The sequence below is a fragment of the Equus quagga genome, chromosome 8, assembly GCF_021613505.1.
Source record: "Equus quagga isolate Etosha38 chromosome 8, UCLA_HA_Equagga_1.0, whole genome shotgun sequence".
NCBI lineage: Eukaryota > Metazoa > Chordata > Mammalia > Perissodactyla > Equidae > Equus > Equus quagga.
The window spans coordinates 70,405,109-70,423,573 of NC_060274.1; the positions used below are offsets into that span (position 1 = coordinate 70,405,109).

At 41.4% G+C, this 18,465-nt stretch overlaps 1 protein-coding gene across 1 annotated transcript in view; it reads left to right on the forward strand.

Moving 5' to 3' along the window:
- Positions 1 to 18,465, forward strand: part of SCIN (scinderin) — a 69,921-nt gene that overhangs the window by 46,891 nt on the left and 4,565 nt on the right. The window contains exons 9-13 of the mRNA XM_046670709.1: positions 1,536 to 1,657; positions 7,746 to 7,836; positions 11,595 to 11,765; positions 16,005 to 16,182; positions 16,456 to 16,577. Of these exons, the coding sequence (XP_046526665.1) occupies positions 1,536 to 1,657; positions 7,746 to 7,836; positions 11,595 to 11,765; positions 16,005 to 16,182; positions 16,456 to 16,577 (684 nt within the window). The remainder of the gene's footprint in view (positions 1 to 1,535; positions 1,658 to 7,745; positions 7,837 to 11,594; positions 11,766 to 16,004; positions 16,183 to 16,455; positions 16,578 to 18,465) is intronic.

Sequence of the window (18,465 nt, forward strand, 5' to 3'; positions counted from 1 at the left end):
CCTCCTAGACTTCTTGTCATTTTTGTCAATTCCTCTTGTCAGGAATGAATCTTTTGGTTTTTTTTTTTCTTTTTTCCGTGGTGAGGAAGATTTGCCCTGAGCTAACATTCATTGCCAATCTTCCTCTTTTTTTGCTTGAAGAAGATTACCCCTGACCTAACATCCATGCCAGTCTTCCTCTATTTTGTATGTGGAATGCCACCACAGCATGACTGGTGAGTGGTGTAGGTCTGTGCCCAGGATCCAAACCCCCAAACCTGGGCTGCCAAAGTTGAGCACATGGAACTTTAACCACTGGCCACAAGGCTGGTCCCAGGAATGAATATTTTATCTCTGTATTCCCAGGGTTTAGCACAATGCTTGGACCAAAGTATATAGTAAAGAGATTTAGGAAGTAATTTTTTTCTCTTTTTCAAAAACACGAAATGTGAATCTAAGCTGTACAGGTGTTGTGGGAACTGCAGAAGGAGAAATCCCCCTCATGGCCATTGTCAGTGGGGTACCTACTTCTGGGTCTGGATGTGTCCTCTGCTCAGATGTCCTTTTCTGCAGCTCAGCACAGCCAGAGGGCCCTGTGGCAGAACTGGTCCCCCAGCACCAACTGTGTCCCGGCTATGTCTCCATGTCAGGCCACAGCATCTCTGAGATGTCCTCCGTGCCACCCCAGGGCTGCTGAAAGCCAGGGGCTCTCTCTAGGCTCTTGGGTTTAGCCAGGCCTTGCAGCCGTTTCTCCTCTTCTCACCGGCATGGTGCAGGAAGGCTTCTCTCTGAGAGCACTACACCTGTCCTCTCCACATTCAAAGCTCATCTCCAAATTTCAAGGCAAACGGTCTGTCCTGCCCCTCCCCAGGGCCCAGGCAGGAGGGCGTGTGCGCATGCATATTGCTGGCGGTCTCTCACTCGTATGTTACTTTCCTGTTTCATCTACAACTCTCATCTCTCTAACTTGGAGTGTTTTTAATCAGTGATGAGGATGAGGAAGTAGGAAAAAACTGGCTCTGCCTGCTTTTATCTTTTCAGTCTTGTGCCTAGATAATGCCTTCTGAAAATAAAAGTTGTGCAATTTGCATCTCTATTATTTGGTCACAATCTGCCGCTCTTGCCTGGGAAAATAATAGTCTCATGCCTTAAAGCACAGGGAAAAGAAATAAAAAAAAATTATCTCCCAACTGATGAAAAATTTTATGTAAGTTTAAGAGAAATATTTCTGAGCTGAATATTTTGGTTTGTTATTCCACTAGAATGTTGTGTTATTTTCACTTATCCATCAAACAGTAGGTATTTATGAAACACCAGGCTCAGAACTGAGCTAAATACTGTGGAGGATGCAAAAGAAATGTAAGTACTTGAAAAGTGAATAAACAAATTGCTAAATTGATAAAATTTCTTCCTGTTGCTTGACTTTTAAACTAGTTAGAAAAGTAATTTAAAAGTTGTTTAATGATAGATCTAAACCAAAAATTTTTTTAAAAATTCTAGGAAGAATTATTAGATCAAGAATTTTAATTTTGCTATGCGTATTCCATTCCTTTCAGATTTGGCGTGTTGAAAACAATGGTAGGATCGAAATTGACCAAAACTCCTATGGCGAATTCTATGGTGGTGACTGCTACATTATCCTCTACACTTATCCCAGAGGACAGATTATCTACACCTGGTAAGTTTTTCTCTTTCACAAGATCTCAAGTTCCACAGGGGCCAGATTTTTCTCCAAAATTGAATTCCATGCAATATGGGGTAGAATTATCGTATAGTTACCCCGGTGAGATTTGTATAGCATGCATGTAATTTTTCTTTCAATATGATCTCGACTATGTTTTGTAGCTGCTGTCCACAAGCAGGAGAGGTTAGATAAAAATCCTCTCTAGTTTAGGAAAAAGGTTTTGATATTCAAATAGTATTCTTTTAGTAGATACATTGTTGAATATTTCACGTTCTAGGCAAGCTAACCCTCCAGCTAGCCAGCGTTGGATACCATGTCTCCTTATTGTTAAAATCCGCAGAGACCCAGCCTGATTGGAGCTGCAAGATTGCAGTGAGGCAAACCCTCTGAGGGATGTATGTATGATTTACGATTCTATTTCATATGCCAGAGACCTCAAATTGCATCCTTATTCTTTGAAAACCATGAAATTCCTAGCAATAATGGAGAAAAAAAATGTATCCACAACCTAATGGTTTTGCATAGTGTTTGAGTTAGTTGAAGAGTAAGTTGACTTAGTTAGAGTCAGTGCCATCCATGGCTGTGCTTTAACAGGAAATATCCAACCAAGTAAGTGAAGTGCACAGACTGTGCTGGGGACATTTCTCTTTGATCCGTATCCTGCCAGATGACAGAGTCATATTGGTCCCCACAGCGTGACTACTAACTGCTTACACTGACCAGTGCCTTGAGCCCAATCAAGTTCAGGGGATGGGGTGACTATCCCTATCCCGTAGGCTCTTGCTTCCCTAAGTGTGGTCTGGCAACAAGAAACATTGGGGTCACCTGGGAGCTGGTTAGAAATGTAGAATCTTGGGCCTCACCTTTGACCCCCTAAAGCAGAACATGCATTTTAACAAGATCACAGGGTGATTCGTATGCTCTTTAATGATTGACAGGCCCTGCCTTAGGCAGTGGTTCTCAACACTGGCTGCATATAGGAAGCTGGACACTTTCTCACAAATCCAAATGCCTGGCCTCCACCTCAACCCAAATGCATCTCACTCTCTCACTGTCGGCGGCAGGACTCCTGAGATTCTAATGTACCCCACAGCCAGCATAATGAAGACCACTCTACCCGGGGACATTTCTAACCCCTCAGCCACATCAGGTCCTGTCAAAGATGAATGTCTGTAGTGCTTTTTGTTTTAATAATAAAAAACTCACTGAATTTAGAAAAAAAGGAATGCCATCATTGAACCGAAAACTCAATTTGAGAAACTACATTGTCTTTTTTTTTTTTAAACATTGGCACCTGGGCTAACAACTGTTGCCACTCCCAAACCACCCCCCCCCACCCCCGCCGTACACAGTTGTATATCTTAGTTGCATGTCCTTCTAGTTGTGGGATGTGGGACGCCACCTCAACGTGGCCTGACGAGCGGTGCCATGTCTGCGCCCAGGATCCGAACCCTGGGCCGCTGCAGCGCAGCCCGCAAACTTAACCACTCGGCCACAGAGCCGGCCCGACATTGTGTCTTACATGGTGCTTGATGTGAGAGAGACAAAAATTTTGAGACACTATTTAGTATATTATGAAAACTTAGTATATTATCAAGGCTTTTTCATAAACATAAAGGGAGAAAATTGAATTACAAACATAAACCTCTTCTATGAAGCCGCATTGTCCGACCGATTCAATGAAGCACAGCAATCTTCAGTTATCTTCAGAAATCTTCAGTTAGAAGAGGACTTTCACACTTCAGAAATCCAGGAGTATGGTGTGTTCTACTGAAAGAGTTTGTCATTCTTTCTTAAAAAGCAAATTGAATTATGTTGGTACCATGGGTTTGTTTGACTTTATTATGTTATAATATTCTCACGAATATTTGAACACATATAGTCTACAAAAACCACATTGTATTGTCTATAGAGTAGAATGCCTGCTCTTTGAAGTTTTTTTCTCTTTGCTTTTGTTATTGAGGTAACGTTGGTTTATAACATTCTGTACATTTCAGAAGTACATCACTATATTTTCGACTTCTATATAGCCTACATCATATTCTGTATTGAAGATGCCATCTTCATAGCAACCATTTTTGGGGTAACATGTTTGTGCCAGCAAAGTGCCAGGTGTTTCCATGTATTATCTGTTTTCTTCATAACCAGGTTATTTTCAAAAGAAAAAAAGGGAAGGGAGGGGAGGAATCAGACAGATTAAGTAATTAAACCCAAAGTCACAGCTGCGGTATCTGGTAAAGCCGCTTTTCCCACCCTCACCTGCAGCTCTCTTTAACTCTAGGCCTGAGTGCAGGTATACCCTGTAGGTATGTCCTTGTTTTGCAATTTCCTTTTCTAAAATTTTAATTTAGAGAGGTCTTTGTGCAAAGTGTGGCATTTCCAGGAATAACTTACTTGTTCCCAGTCAGCTGTTCTTTTACATTCTCTTTCTTGGTCTTCCTCTTAATTCTCTTTTGTATGTAAAAAAATATAATTGATTGTGGCACTTAGATCTGACAAGAAAGACTGAGCGAAGAATTCAAGAGAATAATTTGAAGAATTAACAATTTGAAATCCACGTAAATAGTTACTCAGATATAACTAAAACAGACTAAATGCAGTTATAAATTTTAAATGCATTAGCTATTCATTAAATCATCTGAAAGGATTCATTGAGCTCTTTCTATGTGCCAAGCACTGTGCTAGAGATTAAAGATAGAGTGGTGGAAAAAAAAAAATACAACCTGTGTCCCCAAGAACTTACAGTTTAAAGAGAGGCAGATGATTAACAAGCATTTCAATGAAGTATGAAAGATTTTAAGATAAGAACAAACTGAGTGGTCTTTAGACAGACAACCAAGCCCACTCCAGGCTACTGGTGAAGGGCTCCTAGACGAAGGGACGTCTAAGTGGGAGCAGAAGTGGGAGCCAGGCAGGCAAGCAGATAGAGAAGTTGTTCCAAGCAGTGTGGGGACAAGTGTGCTCTTATCTACTAATCATGTTGTGTGGCTGGAGCAAAGTTAGGCAGCAAAAGATAAAACTAGAGGAATTAGAAGAAGCCAAATTGTGAATGGCCTTCTAACCATCTGAGGGGAGTAAACTTTATTTTCAGGGCATTGGGAGCCAGCCAAAGAGTTTGCTCGGGGACGTGATTGGTTTTCAGGTTGGAGAAATTAGTCTGGTTGACTTCTAAAGAGTGGACTGGTGGGAGAAGACTGGGGGCAGCCAGGCTATTGGAGATTTGTTGCAATCATCCAGCTGAATGATAATGTGGCCAGAACTCAATATAAGGGCAACGGGAAGGGAGAGGATGAGACAAATTTGCAAGGAATTAAGGAGTTGACATCTGAAAGACTGGTTATGGGGAACGAAGAAGATGACCAAGTCAGGGATGACTCCCAGATTTCTGGTCCGTGCAGAAGTGGTAATGTTTCATTCACTAAGATAAAGAACTCTGGAGGAGAGTAAGTCTGCCTCCAGGCTCCCCCAGCCCCCCATAAAAAATTCAAAGGGAAGGAGAAGATAATGAGGGTCCACCACACTGTTAATAGTTACCATCTTTGGGCTGAGACTGGGGATGGGGGAGGGGTCATTTAGTTTTCTTCTTTCCAATTTGATGTGTTCAGCATACCTATGATGAGACTGTATGACTTTTTGAGATATCAAGAATGTAACTTAGATACTTGAGAGTCCTTTTATGCCTTTACCATATAATGCCACAGATGTTAAATATGTGCATTTGTTAATGTTGTGTGGTTTGTGGACCTTCCAAAGCTTCCATAAAGGTAGTGAAGAGGCATTTAAAAAATAAGCAGTTCTCTTCAAGACTAGCTTTCAAATTAAACAACTTTCCAGTTTATGGGATAATTTCAATGCCAGGATGTAAACAGGTTAAATCTAGGAGGCAGAGTTAAAGGTGAAAGATTAGAATTAAATCAACTTCTGAATACACAAATTTGTCTTTTTGTTTCTGAAAGCACTTATATTCTAAAACGATAGGAGACAGTTTCAGCACCGATCTTTTCTTTGAAATGTCAGGTAATTGAAATTGAACAAACATTGAACAATGGCAATGATGAGTCTTTCGAAGCAGTAAATTCCATTTTCATGCAGCATTTATTTTTAATGAGCAACAAGCACCACAGCTTTATAAAGAAGAAATCATGTCAAAGTAGATTGATTTTTTTCCTTTGAGCATAGGATTTCAAAATTAGAGGCAAAGAGCAACTTTATTATGTCTTGATTGTAGTGGAGCACTTGACCCCCTGGGTCATGGATCCATAAAGCAAGTTAGTTTGAATCTGTGTGGATGAGAGCATGGGTCACTTTGACAGGAAGAGGAGGAGGGCCTCCAGATAAGGAGTGAAGTATTTTATATTGAGTCATTGGGCCAGCCCCAGTGGCCTACTGGTTAAGTTCAGTGTGCTCTGCTTTGGTGGCCCAGGTTCAGTTCCTGGGCACAGACCTCCACCACTCATCTGTCAGTGTCCATGCTTGGCAGTGGCTCATATACATAATAGAGGAAGATTGGCAACAGATGTTAGCTCAGGGCAAATCTTTCTCAGCAAAAAAGAGGAAGACTGGCAAGTGATGTTAGCTCAGGGTGAATCTTCCTCAGCTAAAAAATAAAAAAAAGAGTCGGAAGGCAAAAGTCTGGTGATTTTTTTCAGGTTTGCTGGTTGAATTGTTCCAGGAAAACAAAAAGAAAAATGGAGACAAAAGTTTGGTGATGTTGTCTATTAGTTGTTTGAATTTTTTTCCTGCAAAACAAAAAAGCAAAATGGAAGACTAGCCAGGAAAACACAGATAGGATGAAGGAATGACAGGGGGTAACACAGCCTGCTGTTTCCTGGGCTCGGTGTTACTCCCCACCCTGTGTTCCCAGTGGCTTGCAGAAGTGTTTGTTAGCATTATAGGCTCATGGAAAATTTACGCTATTAACATTAAAAGACTATATTTTTATGGGTGCCTTTATTAGAGGAAGCATTTTTAATTTTCTTTTAAAGGTGTGCCTGACATGAACACACACTTCCTTTTTTTTCTTTTTTTTTTTTTTTTTTGCCCTCCACTATAGAGCATTTTTATATCAATCATTTGGCTATGTTGGTGCAATGAGATATTCTGAGATAAATAAGACGCGCCCCCTGCACCCAGTGCTTAGGGGAGTGCATGTGTGTGTGTGTGTGGCGGGTGTTTGCTGCCCAGGATGGGAGGTTATTGTTAATCTGTTCTGGTTATAGAACAGGAAGGTCATTCTCAAGGTTTCAGAAGAAGAGCTATGGTTAACTTTCAAAACCTAATTCCAGGATTAGTATTCCTCCTGCTAACCCCAAGTCAAATAAACATGGGAGAATTGGCTAAAAGCACACAATGCTCACTGCTGTGGCTGCTTTCACCCACCCACCCACAAACTCATCAAACAAGCACATCTCCCAAAGAGTGCCTCTAAGGTTAAGCTAGTGATGGGAGTTACAGCCACAAGCTACCCTAGAAAGAGAAAGTGCAAATGAATGGACAAATTGATTTATTGACCTTTCTCTGGATCACTGGTAGTTTAGCTTCTCTTATGGTTTTATTAATAATTCCTTTAAAGAATTCCTAGAATGACATAATGGGGCCAGCCATTGCCTACTTCTGATGATTATTTTCTCAATCTTTCTGGGTCCAGACATTTGGTACTATGCTCACCAAATATTCATGGGAAGACAAAATGCCTGTAATATCCAGCCTAATTGATTTGGCTCAGAGTCTCCTACGCAAATGGACTATTTTTACTATGGAGATGATTTTCCAAACTAGGCAGCTCCCACTTGAAATCAGATAGACTTGATTACTTAGCTAAGTTGTGTAAGGAGCTAAGCCTCCATTTCTTTACCTATAAAATGGAGATAAAAATACTCACTGTATGTAGTGCTTGACAATACACAGGACAGTTCATGGCTCAGTGTTAGTACTTGCAAAAAATGCTAGCTTCTACAGGCATATCAGGTTAAAACAGTTGGTTTCTTTTGATCTTTCATAACAAGTTTCTGCTTGAAATGCCTACATTAGAAGGTCTTAAAACTTAAATACAAGCTAATTTATTTTACTTCTGTTCCTCCAGGCAAGGAGCCAATGCCACGAGAGACGAGCTGACAACATCGGCTTTCCTGACTGTTCAGTTGGATAGGTCCCTTGGAGGACAGGCTGTGCAGGTTGGGATATGTTTGCCCCCAAAACTTAGACAAGTTAACATTTTGCTAGCCCACGGCCTAGTTAAGCCCCCTCCCAAGTTGGGGTGGGAATTTGACATTTTCTAAATACTACCTTTTTTTCATTTTGAAATTCAAATATTCCTACTCTCATGCCATATTCTCAGATTCAGGAGAAAAGGGAGCAAACAAACACCAAAACAAACAAAATAAAACTATTAACAGATTTAAGAGCCCAAAAGAATCTTTCCTTTTGAATCATATCATGTGTCAGTGACAGTCACTAGACATTAAAACTTTTCTGAGTTACCACTTTCCAGCTGTTGTTAAACAGATGTGGTAGATAAAATTATTCCCCATACCCATCCGTGCAAAGATGTCAACATCCTAATCCTCAAGACCTGTGAATATGTTTTATTACAAGGCAAAGGAGAATTAAGATTGGAGATAGAGTTAAGGTAGTTAATCAACAGATTTTGAAACAGGAGGGTAATCTGGGATCACTGGGTGGGCCCAGGATAATCACAAGGATCCTTACAAGTGAACAGGAAGGCAGGCAGGGTTAGAAGGAGGCAGTTTGGGAAAGATGCAAGCAGCAATTGCTAGCTTTAAAGATGGAAAGGGCCCCTAGCCAATGAATATGGGTAACCTCTAGAAGCTGGAAAAGACAAGGAAATGGATTCAGCCCTAGAGCCTCCAAAAATGAACGTAGCCCAGCGACACCTGGCTTTTAGTCCAGGGAGACTCATTTTGGACTTGTGACCTCCAGAACTGTAAGATAAATTTGTGCTGGTTTAAGTCACTAAAATCATCATAATTTGTTACAGCAGCAATAGGAATTAAATACAGCAGTAGAGAACAAGCACAGATTAATAATTCTAATTAGTAGTAAAAAAATAGAACAATATTTTGTACACTCTCAAATCCTAAAAGTGCCCAAGTTATGTTTTGCACAGGCGAACTGAAAGAAACCTTGATAAGAGAGCGTGGATCCTTATTTTTCCCTTCCGGGTTGTAGAATCTTGACTGAAACAAAGTCCAACACCCAAAGGGGAGGGGAGAAATGGAGGGGAGGGGAAAAGATGAGGAGAAAGGGGAGGGGAGGGGAGAAAAACCAGAAGGGAGGGAAGGGAAGAGAGGGAGGAAGATCACAGAGGAGAAAGTGAGAGGGGAGGAGAGGAGAGAAGAGGAAAGAGAAAGGAGAGGATGATGTGAGGGAGGAGAGAGATGAATCCTTTATTTGGGTGTTTCTGAAAATAATTTGTTGAAAATGACTGAATCCAAATTCAGAGTGTAAATTCCATATAAGTATAAATGAGCCAAGTTTTTAGTATATATATTTATGTATAGAAAGAGAGAGAGATTGAAATAGAAAAAAGATGGGAGAGAGAAATATGTGTTGACTTATTTATTATAAAAGTTTGAATATCATCCAATGGGAATCCGATATCAGCATCTAGTTCTAGTTCTCATTGTGTCGAAGGGACCCTTTCCAGCCGGGTTTGCCCTTCATTCCTCTTTTCTCAAGCTCAGCTGCTCCTCTTCTTATGTTTGGGGTGGTGTATCTGCTACTTGTTTCAGCACACTTATTAGTAACCACAGGAAATTCTTGCTCTTTGCTTATTGAATTCCTTGATGTGGAAGTTAAATATAGGCTTTAAGGAGACTCTGTTTCCCTCCAGTGTGCTCCAGTGTGTCTACTCCTCTTCTTAACCCCAGGGGTGGCGCTGGCTTGTTTCTTGGCCCTACAGCAAGCTCTCCCTGGTTCATTCATATTCATGCCTTCTCTCTCTCTCCACCCGCCTGCCCCCCATTCCCTCGCTCGCTTCCTAGCTGGAGCAGCCCACACTACTTGATTTTTTCTGCTTGCTTGTGTATTTTCTCTGGCTAGTTTTTGGGAAGGAGTCTGCTCCCATCTGTTGGGAAAAGCATCCTCCAGATCGTGGTCGAGACTGAGAGCAAGTGGTGGTTTGGCCAGTGTGGTGACATTTCTGATACAGCAGGATGAGCATTCCCTTTGCAGAGCTGTGTCGGTTTAACTTCCTCAGGCCTGATGTTAAGTGAGCTAAGATTCTGTGTGGTGCACAAGTTTTTTTTTTGTTTTCAAATCTTTGTAAATGTGTAACTGCTTCTTCAAAGGTAGTAATTAAATAGAGAGGTAAGCCTGATACTTTAGAACATAAAATCTAAGATGAGAAGGCTCAATTTGGTTCTCCATCTGGTTTCCTTTCTACCTTGTTAATGGATATATAAAGCAACTTAGATCTAAGATGCATATTAACTTTTTATATTAAATTATGCAAAAACTTTGAAGATGTGTATTGCGCTTTTTAAATTCTGTATTTCATAGTAAAATATTTGATATGCCCAATGAATAAATTTCCGTTCATTGTTAGCCTGGTGAATCCTAAATTGACATTGAAATGGTAGTGTTTAATTTAATCGCTAGATGGCAGTAGTTTACAATAATGCATAAACAACTCAAGTCCTTTATTGCTGTTTTAAACATTCCTTTGCAGAGTGTATATTAACAGTGTTGCAAATTTTTCGATTTACCTTTTCTCTTTAATTCTCATTTCACAGTGGAAGTTGGGTCTTAATCAGTGGCCCCCTTTCTTTTAGGTTGGCAATTTAGGTTTTCTCACTGTTATGGGAAATGCTAAGCCAACAACAGTTGTAGATATTCCTAACTGATCTCACCCCAAGTTTTGGGACTGTGACTCAAAAGACGCTTTCATAATTTCTACTTGCTTCTATGAATGTCTGCTAATTGAAAGGTATCTGTGAAGTTAATTATTTTCAGTGCTCCCTAGGCCGCCCTACAATGGTATGCGCATCGGTATTCCCATTCACTTGGCTTCTAGAAAAAGACACATTGGACTAGGTGAGACAGTTCAATTTTAGCATAAGGCAGAATCATTGAAAAAAAATAGGGGACCAGCACAAAATTTGAACACTTTATGTAAAAAAATACATCAATAGTTTATGGAAGAAATAGGAAATTCATTCTAATCCACTATCTGGTGTGAAGCTAATAGGTGAAATTAAATAATTTACCATTTATTTTCTTTGATTTTCTTATCCTGGAAAGTCCTTATATTGTACTTTTAAGCAAATCTATTACCATTTTAAAGGTAAGTTAAAAAGTAGAAAGTATATTCCATTTATTTTTGCCAGTTTCTGATGTTTGGATAGAAATCTTTTATCCATTCCCACATGGATTTATGATTATTTTATCATCTCACAGTTGTAGGGATGTAGAAATAAGGAGTATGCTTCTGTGTTGTCTTATCTTTTGAAGCATTTGGATGCTTGTCTCTTAACCTTCTGAACAAGATCCAAACCATGTGAGAAGCAAGGATATCTCTAAACATCTGTAAAGTGTTGGTGCTCTTGAGGAAAGAGTGATTTTCGTAAAAGACGGCATACGTCAGCACTTTGTTGTTTTCTGTCTTTAGGACACGTAGATAAACAGACCTACGTCTTTATGCTCTCTGGAAGCAGAAAGTGCTGCAGTATGCTGCTGTTTCCCTGAGGAGAAGCTGTTCAGGGTGCTGTGTCCAGAGTAACAAATGATTCTTAAGTCAGTGAGGAAACTGCTTGTTATTAACGGCTATTTTCTGTTAATCATCATTCCTACAGCTCTTGATTTGTGGTTTATTTTTTGTTTTGTTTCCAAAAAGAAAAATAAGAACACATTTGGAAGGACAGCAGTCTTTCACTGCACTCATTATCATTTCTTTTATCATCCTCACCCCCAGATTCGAGTGTCCCAAGGCAAAGAACCTGCTCACCTGCTGAGTTTGTTCAAAGACAAACCGCTCATTATTTACAAGGATGGAACCTCAAAGAAAGGGGGTCAGACGCCTGCTCCCCCTACACGCCTCTTTCAAGTCCGGAGAAACTTGGCGTCTATCACCAGAATCGTGGAGGTAATATCGTGCATCCAATAAAACGTGCCTTGCTTATGGTCTTCCCAGTGGACCTGAATCATCTACAAATATTAGTCTGTAAGAAATTGGCGAGTAAACTCCCTTCATTTCTATAACGAATCCAGTGTTCACAATAAAAAATATTAAAAGTAGGAGAATCAGTAAAAAGTTAACTCGAGATACCAGGCCTCTCATATTTTTCAACTGTGTTGTACAAAAACAAATGAATTTTAAGAATAATATAACAAATAAGGCTGTCAAAGGCCTGAGGCAGCTTAAGCTCTATTTTGAAAGGCCTGGAGCAAGATGGATGGCAGGTGATGGTCAGGTGACCACACTGGGGAAATTCAAGAGGGAAGGCCTTTGTTTGTACAAGTATAATGAACGTGGGAAGCAAGCTTCACCACCCTTGGCCAGAACCATAACTCAACTGGCCAAATAAGCTGTGTCTGACAGCAGCTGTGCAAGAAATCAAACCTGGTATCACAGTGTCATAAGACAAGAAGGCCTCCAGGTGTGGGCAAGGCCAGCAGGCCTGGCTTTTTCAATGGCTGAGTGCTTTGACCTCTGGGATGATCCATCACACCTCTCATCCTGGTCACCTCAGTCACCATTGAAATGCAAGTCTCCCACGTCACCCATAAACTGCCCTGTATGCTCTGCAAACCCCCCAACCTGGACCCACCTGCCAGCGCTTCCCCTTCACACGAGCCACTGAGCTGAGCCCTTCAAACTGGGTCAGTCATCGCGTCCCTCTACCTCCAACCTCCCTCTTCGCCTTCTTGCTCTATGGCTGTCCCCTGAGGATGCAGATTCCCATATAGCCCTCTCACGTGGAAGCTGTGTTTTTCCCCAGTGCCCTCTTACCAGAGATGGGGGTGGGCAGGGTCCCCTCCTTGCTCACCCCTGCCTCTTTGACTTCTGTCCTTCCTATCAGACTCTCCCTCCCTCAGCCCCCTTGTACTGTCATCTCCAGAGCTGCCAGTCCTTCCCCTCTTACTCTTCGACAGCTTCAGCCGTTGTCGCACTATCTCCATCACTCTGGCTTCTCTCATCCAGCAGTCTTGTCCTTGACCCCATTTCATCTCACACTCCATGGTCCTATACTAAACCTTGTCATTGGTGATAACTTTAGCACCTCAGAAACCTGTTTCAAACATCTGATCTCTGACAGCCATCTCCTGTCCTTTACCCCCTCACTCCAAGATGCACATTCCAACAAGTCTCCCTGAAGCCATATACCCTCTCCATCTAGCACACCCTTCATGTCCTCCTCCCACTCCAAATCGCCAGTGTCCCTGCTCTCTACTGATAACTGGCGCAGAATCCACACGAGAATCACCTTCTCTATGCCCCTCCAATTTCACCAACTTGGCTGCATCTGTACATATGTATTCTCTTTTTAATATATAAATACTAAATTATTTAATAAATTAATATCAATACATTCTTATCCATAAATTAATAATAATAATGTTTGTATGAAGTAATATATTGGTAAATAAATTAATGCATATTTATTACATAAGTAAATAAAATGTGACTCCTGTCTGAGGCCAAATTCTGTAGTACCCCTTCCCCCCAACCCAGCTTCTCTCCAGGATCCCCTGCCCTCTGGCCTTTCTAAAGACTTTTCTGGATTTCTTTCTGCCCCATGTTCATATCTCACTTCCAGTTCAGCATTATTGCAGGCAATAATCTCCCTTCTCTTCTGTATCATCAATTTATTCTTTGGTCCTGGATTATTTACTTTGGAATACAATCATGCCTTTAAAACACTTTCATCCTTTCTTTAAAAACTCTCTCTTGACCCTGAGCCTCCCACAGACCACATCCTTTCTCTGCCATCCTTAAGAGTACAGATCCTCAAAATAGTTGTCTTCACTCACTCAGTCCCTACTTTTTGAGCCTGTTCTCTCTAAAGCCACTCCGCTCAGGTGTCCATTCCCGCCACTCCACCAAAATGGTGTTCATCTAGTTTGCCAGTGACCTGTCTTTGCCTCAGCCAAAAGTCTCCTCCCCAATCCCACTTTCTTAACCTTCGCTAGCATTTGCCACAGTTGCCCTTTCCTGCCTTCTTGAAACACTGGGTTTTTTTCACCAGGCTTCTGGAACACTGCTTGTATCAGGATTTCTTCCAAACTTCAGGGCCACTCTTCTGAAGAGTGTTTTCACTCCAGTCCAGTTCTGCTGGACTCTCCTCCTCTGCTTGTCCTCTAAGCACTTGAGCGCTCCAAGGCTCAGTCTTGGCCCTCTTCAGAGTGATCTCATTCAGCCATATAGTTTCAATGCCATCATATGAATTGATCTCATCCAGAACATTCTGTGCACAGATTCTCATGTGTTCAATTATGACTAATTTATTTTTAAAGCCGTCAAGTTGACAAGCTGTCATCAACAGGCCTTCTCAGTTGATTTCAGATGGAAGAGTCAATGAGAATCGTTGCAGTGGTCTCTTTCCCAGTGGGCGCTTCTCTGTGAGACGTTATTTCCTTGCAGCCTCTCAAACTGGCCTTCACATTCCCAGCCTCTCTGAAATCATTGTTTATAAGGCTTTCTGTTTTCATCTCCTGGGAGGCTAAAGCTTTATAACATTCTGTGTTGGAACTCCATCTCTGATCTCACATCAGTCTGGGCATGGGCCTCTCGTCACCTGTCTCTCCATCACCCAAGCTCTTTCCTTTGTACCAATAAGGAGACGTTTGGATTAGAAATTGCAAATCGTGTTTCCTGTAATTCTCCATCACCATATCTGACAGATTCCTTTGAGCTTAGTCCATGAAACCTCGTTCCCACTGATAGATGACTGTAGCCTCTTCCTTAAACGTTACCAACTCCTGGGACATGTCATTAAGACTTCCATCAGCCATTCCTGCCTCCTCTAGTGCTCTCTCTGGGGACAGGATGCTGATGAACCTGGTGAAATCCAGCTCTCCACATAGTTGACACCTTCATCCAGCAGCTCAATGCAGTTGACCTAACAGCATCATTTGGCACAGCTGATCACCAGCTCCTTCTTTGGTTTTGAGGAAGGTTAGCCCTGAGCTAACTGCTGCCAATCCTCCTCTTTTTGCTGAGGAACTACTTTATATGTGGGACGCCTACCACAGCATGGGTGCCAAGTGGTGCCATGTCCGCACCCGGGATCCAAACCGGTGAACCCCAAGCCGCTGAAGTGGAACGTGCGCACTTAACCGCTGCGCCACCAGGCCGGCCCCACCAGCTCCTTCTTGAAACACTCTCTTCATGTGGCCTCAAGAACACCACGCCTTGTTTTCTTCCTCTCTCATGGCTGCTCCATCTCAGTCGTACTTACTGGTTCTTCTTCATCTCTCACATCACATTGAATCCCACAGTCACGCAGAAAGTCATACACATACTGTCACAGTCACACAATGATATGGCCAGACAGAGGTTCTCACAAAGTCACAAAATCACAAGGTCATAGACATAGTCAAAGGCACAAGCCCATCCTAGGACCCTCGGTCTCACCTTCAAATCTGAGACTCTGTACATGCCTGTCCCTGCCCAAAGGTTCTTCCACCTTCAGCCTCATCTTGAGGGCGGAGTCTGGGCTCTTCTGGGTCCCTCTCACTGCTCTGAGCCCACCTGGAAAAGAACTGTGCTAACCTGGCCAATCTCAGACAGTGTGCACAGCTTCTCAGTTGAAAGGAAGGAGTATGTCAATGCTATGTTTTTAATCCCCTATAAATAGTCTTTTATAACTTAAGCTGTAATTTATCTGAACCTGGAGAACCTTTTCATGAATCTTTATTATTATCTCTTTGCCCACATTGGACTCCAGTCCCTGTTTTATGATTTTCGGTGTCCCTTTGATTATTTGATAAACCTCTTTAGTGGGGGAAAGAAAAACTGAACACCTTTGTCATTTGTAAATATTATGCCCTCTTTCCAAACGCCGGTTATAGCTCGTCCTTGTCCTTATGGTCTCCTTGAATATTATCTTTGTTCCTCATCACTTAAGTTTGGCTAATTTTATTCTTAGATCCTTGTGCCTACTGTCTGAGGGCAGTTGAGTATTAAAGTGACACAGACCAAAGTGTTCTTACCCTGATGTTTCTAACGCCATCGTAGTGTCCCAGTGTCTCCCTGAATTAATATCTTGGGATCAGGACAAAAGGCTGTGGATGGTTTGTCACTGTCACAGGTGCTGGGACATGTTTATTGAGGGAGCAGCAATGAATTTGAATCATTATGTTAGTTTTCTTCATACTCTAGGTCGATGTTGATGCAGATTCATTGAATTCCAACGATGTTTTTGTCCTGAAACTGCGACAAAACAATGGCTACATCTGGATAGGCAAAGGTGCCAGCCAGGAGGAAGAGAAAGGAGCCGAGTATGTGGCAAGTGTCCTCAAATGCAAAACCACAAGGATTCAGGAAGGCAGTGAACCAGGTGTGTACTGTGGGGCCAAGGACGCTGACCAGAGCTTGTATTTGGTGTGATTGCAAATCATGTAATTTATTTTTTCCACACATAGTCACATTGTAAAGGTTATAGGGATTAAAAATCCTTCCATTAGTTGCAAAAGTGGGTGATGGTACCTGCTATATTTAAGTAACTCCTTAACATTAAACACAAGGTGAACTAATATTGTTTGTTAATGTAAAGCAATACGGACCACAGGCTCCTGGAAATACATCGGATAACTCAGTGTGTTCTCCACAGAGGAGTTTTGGAATTCCCTTGGAGGGAAAAAAGACTACCAGACCTCGCCACTGCTAGAAACCCAGGCTGAAGACCATCCGCCTCGGCTTTACGGCTGCTCAAACAAAACCGGAAGATTCATTGTAAGTGTCTTGCAAAGCGCTGGAGTCGGACTGGACAGTATTGGGAGAGGCATTCCGGGGTCCGCTCTGCCACTGCAGTCATGTTACCGGTCTCCTTACAGTTTACCTGCAAACCACGGATGATAATCTCTCTGCTCTACACAGAGTCGTTTTAAGAGTCGATGACGTAATGGATGTGACAGCTTAGAAATACTGTGGTGTACTAGAGCAATCAAGCTGCTCTTAAAAATATCAGCTACTTTGCACCTGTGTCAGCATGTGGTAGTTACTATATGATTATGTAGGTGGTTGGATTTGCTCATTTAATAATTTGATACTTTCTCTGGACAACAATAGTGGTTTTTGATCAAACTATGTAAATTTTACACTTCAGTGTCCCAGGGGAATAAAAAATCTCACCATTTGACTGAATAAAAAATTATCGTGGAAATAGTATCATCACTGGGCAAAATCACAGAAAGCTATATTCGCACCTGCAAATTAACTGAAATCAACAAGAATGTTTTCTTTCAGTCATTCACAGTCTTTGCATTCCAGGCAGTTCGAAGTGAAAGTATCTGTGTTCAAGAGTGATTTTTATACTGGGCTCTGAAATATCTTGGGCTGCATGCAACCCCTTATCTCAGTTTAACCACAAAAATCCTGCTGTCTCTGCTTGACATGCTAGGCTTTTGTGTAAGTTTTTCATTTAAAGAATGATCTAAAATTTGATCTAAAGATTTGGTTCCCACATCCTTGTAATTACAAGCTTTATTTTTCAGCACACACACATGAAAATTTCCTGAGCATTTTCCCAGGTACATTGCTTTCTAGAAATAAAACGCTTTGAAGAAGAAACTGCTCATGTACAAACCACACTTGAAGCTTGTAAGTGATTTGACCTAAAAATTAAAGATCTAAGGGCTGGCCCTGTGGTGTAGTGGTTAAGTTCACGCCCTCAGCTTCGGTGGCCTGGGGTTTGCGGGTTCGGATCCTGGGCACGGACCCAGCACCACTCATCAAGCCGTGCTGTGGCAGCATCCAATATACAAAATGGAGGAAGACTGGCACAGATGTTAGCTCAGGGACCATCTTCCTCAAGCAGAAAGAGGAAAATTGGCAACAAATGTTGGCTTAGGGCCGATCTTCCTCACAAAAAGAAAATTAAAGATCTAAATCGTGGATTGTGATGGATTTGGTTGTTGGGTATGGCAGTTTGCTCACTACTTCGCAGGAAACCCCTGTACTTTATAAACTTGTCAGAAAAATCTGTTGTTTTATTCTTTACACTGTTAATTTGATATTGCATCCAAACTTCTTTTTCAGCATATGCTTCTATAACTCCTTATAAGTATTATTTGCTAATATTGCTGTAAATTACATGTTTGTTTCCAATGAAGATATTTGTCATGCACATATTTAATCGAAATATACTTTTTCTCTGCACCTACTCGTTTTCTTGTTTGCTATCTGGATCCCCTTCTACTCCCTTTGCAATTTAATGAAAAGGATCGTTAGTAACAGGTGTTTTATCTTATTATCGCTATCAGAAAGCAGGCTCTAGACATGTAAATTCATAAGAGGCAACAGAGCCTGTTGGTGCTTTTAGAACCAATCTGCCTGTGTGTATCACTTTCTTGGTGGTATTATTTACTGGCTTTGTGACCTTAGGCTGGTTACTTGCCCTCTCTGTGCTGTAGTTTTCTCATTTGTAAAATGGGCATAATCCTAGTATTACTTCATAGGTTTGTTGTGAGTATTAAACTAGTTGTTGCATATAAAGTATTAGAACAGTGCCTGGCACAGAGGAAGTGATATTTAAAGTTTTTGTTTGTTTAAATCGTTATGCGATTGGTAAATATTCTGTAAAAAGATAATACAAGCAAATTCCTTGCCCTCTGTAAATGGA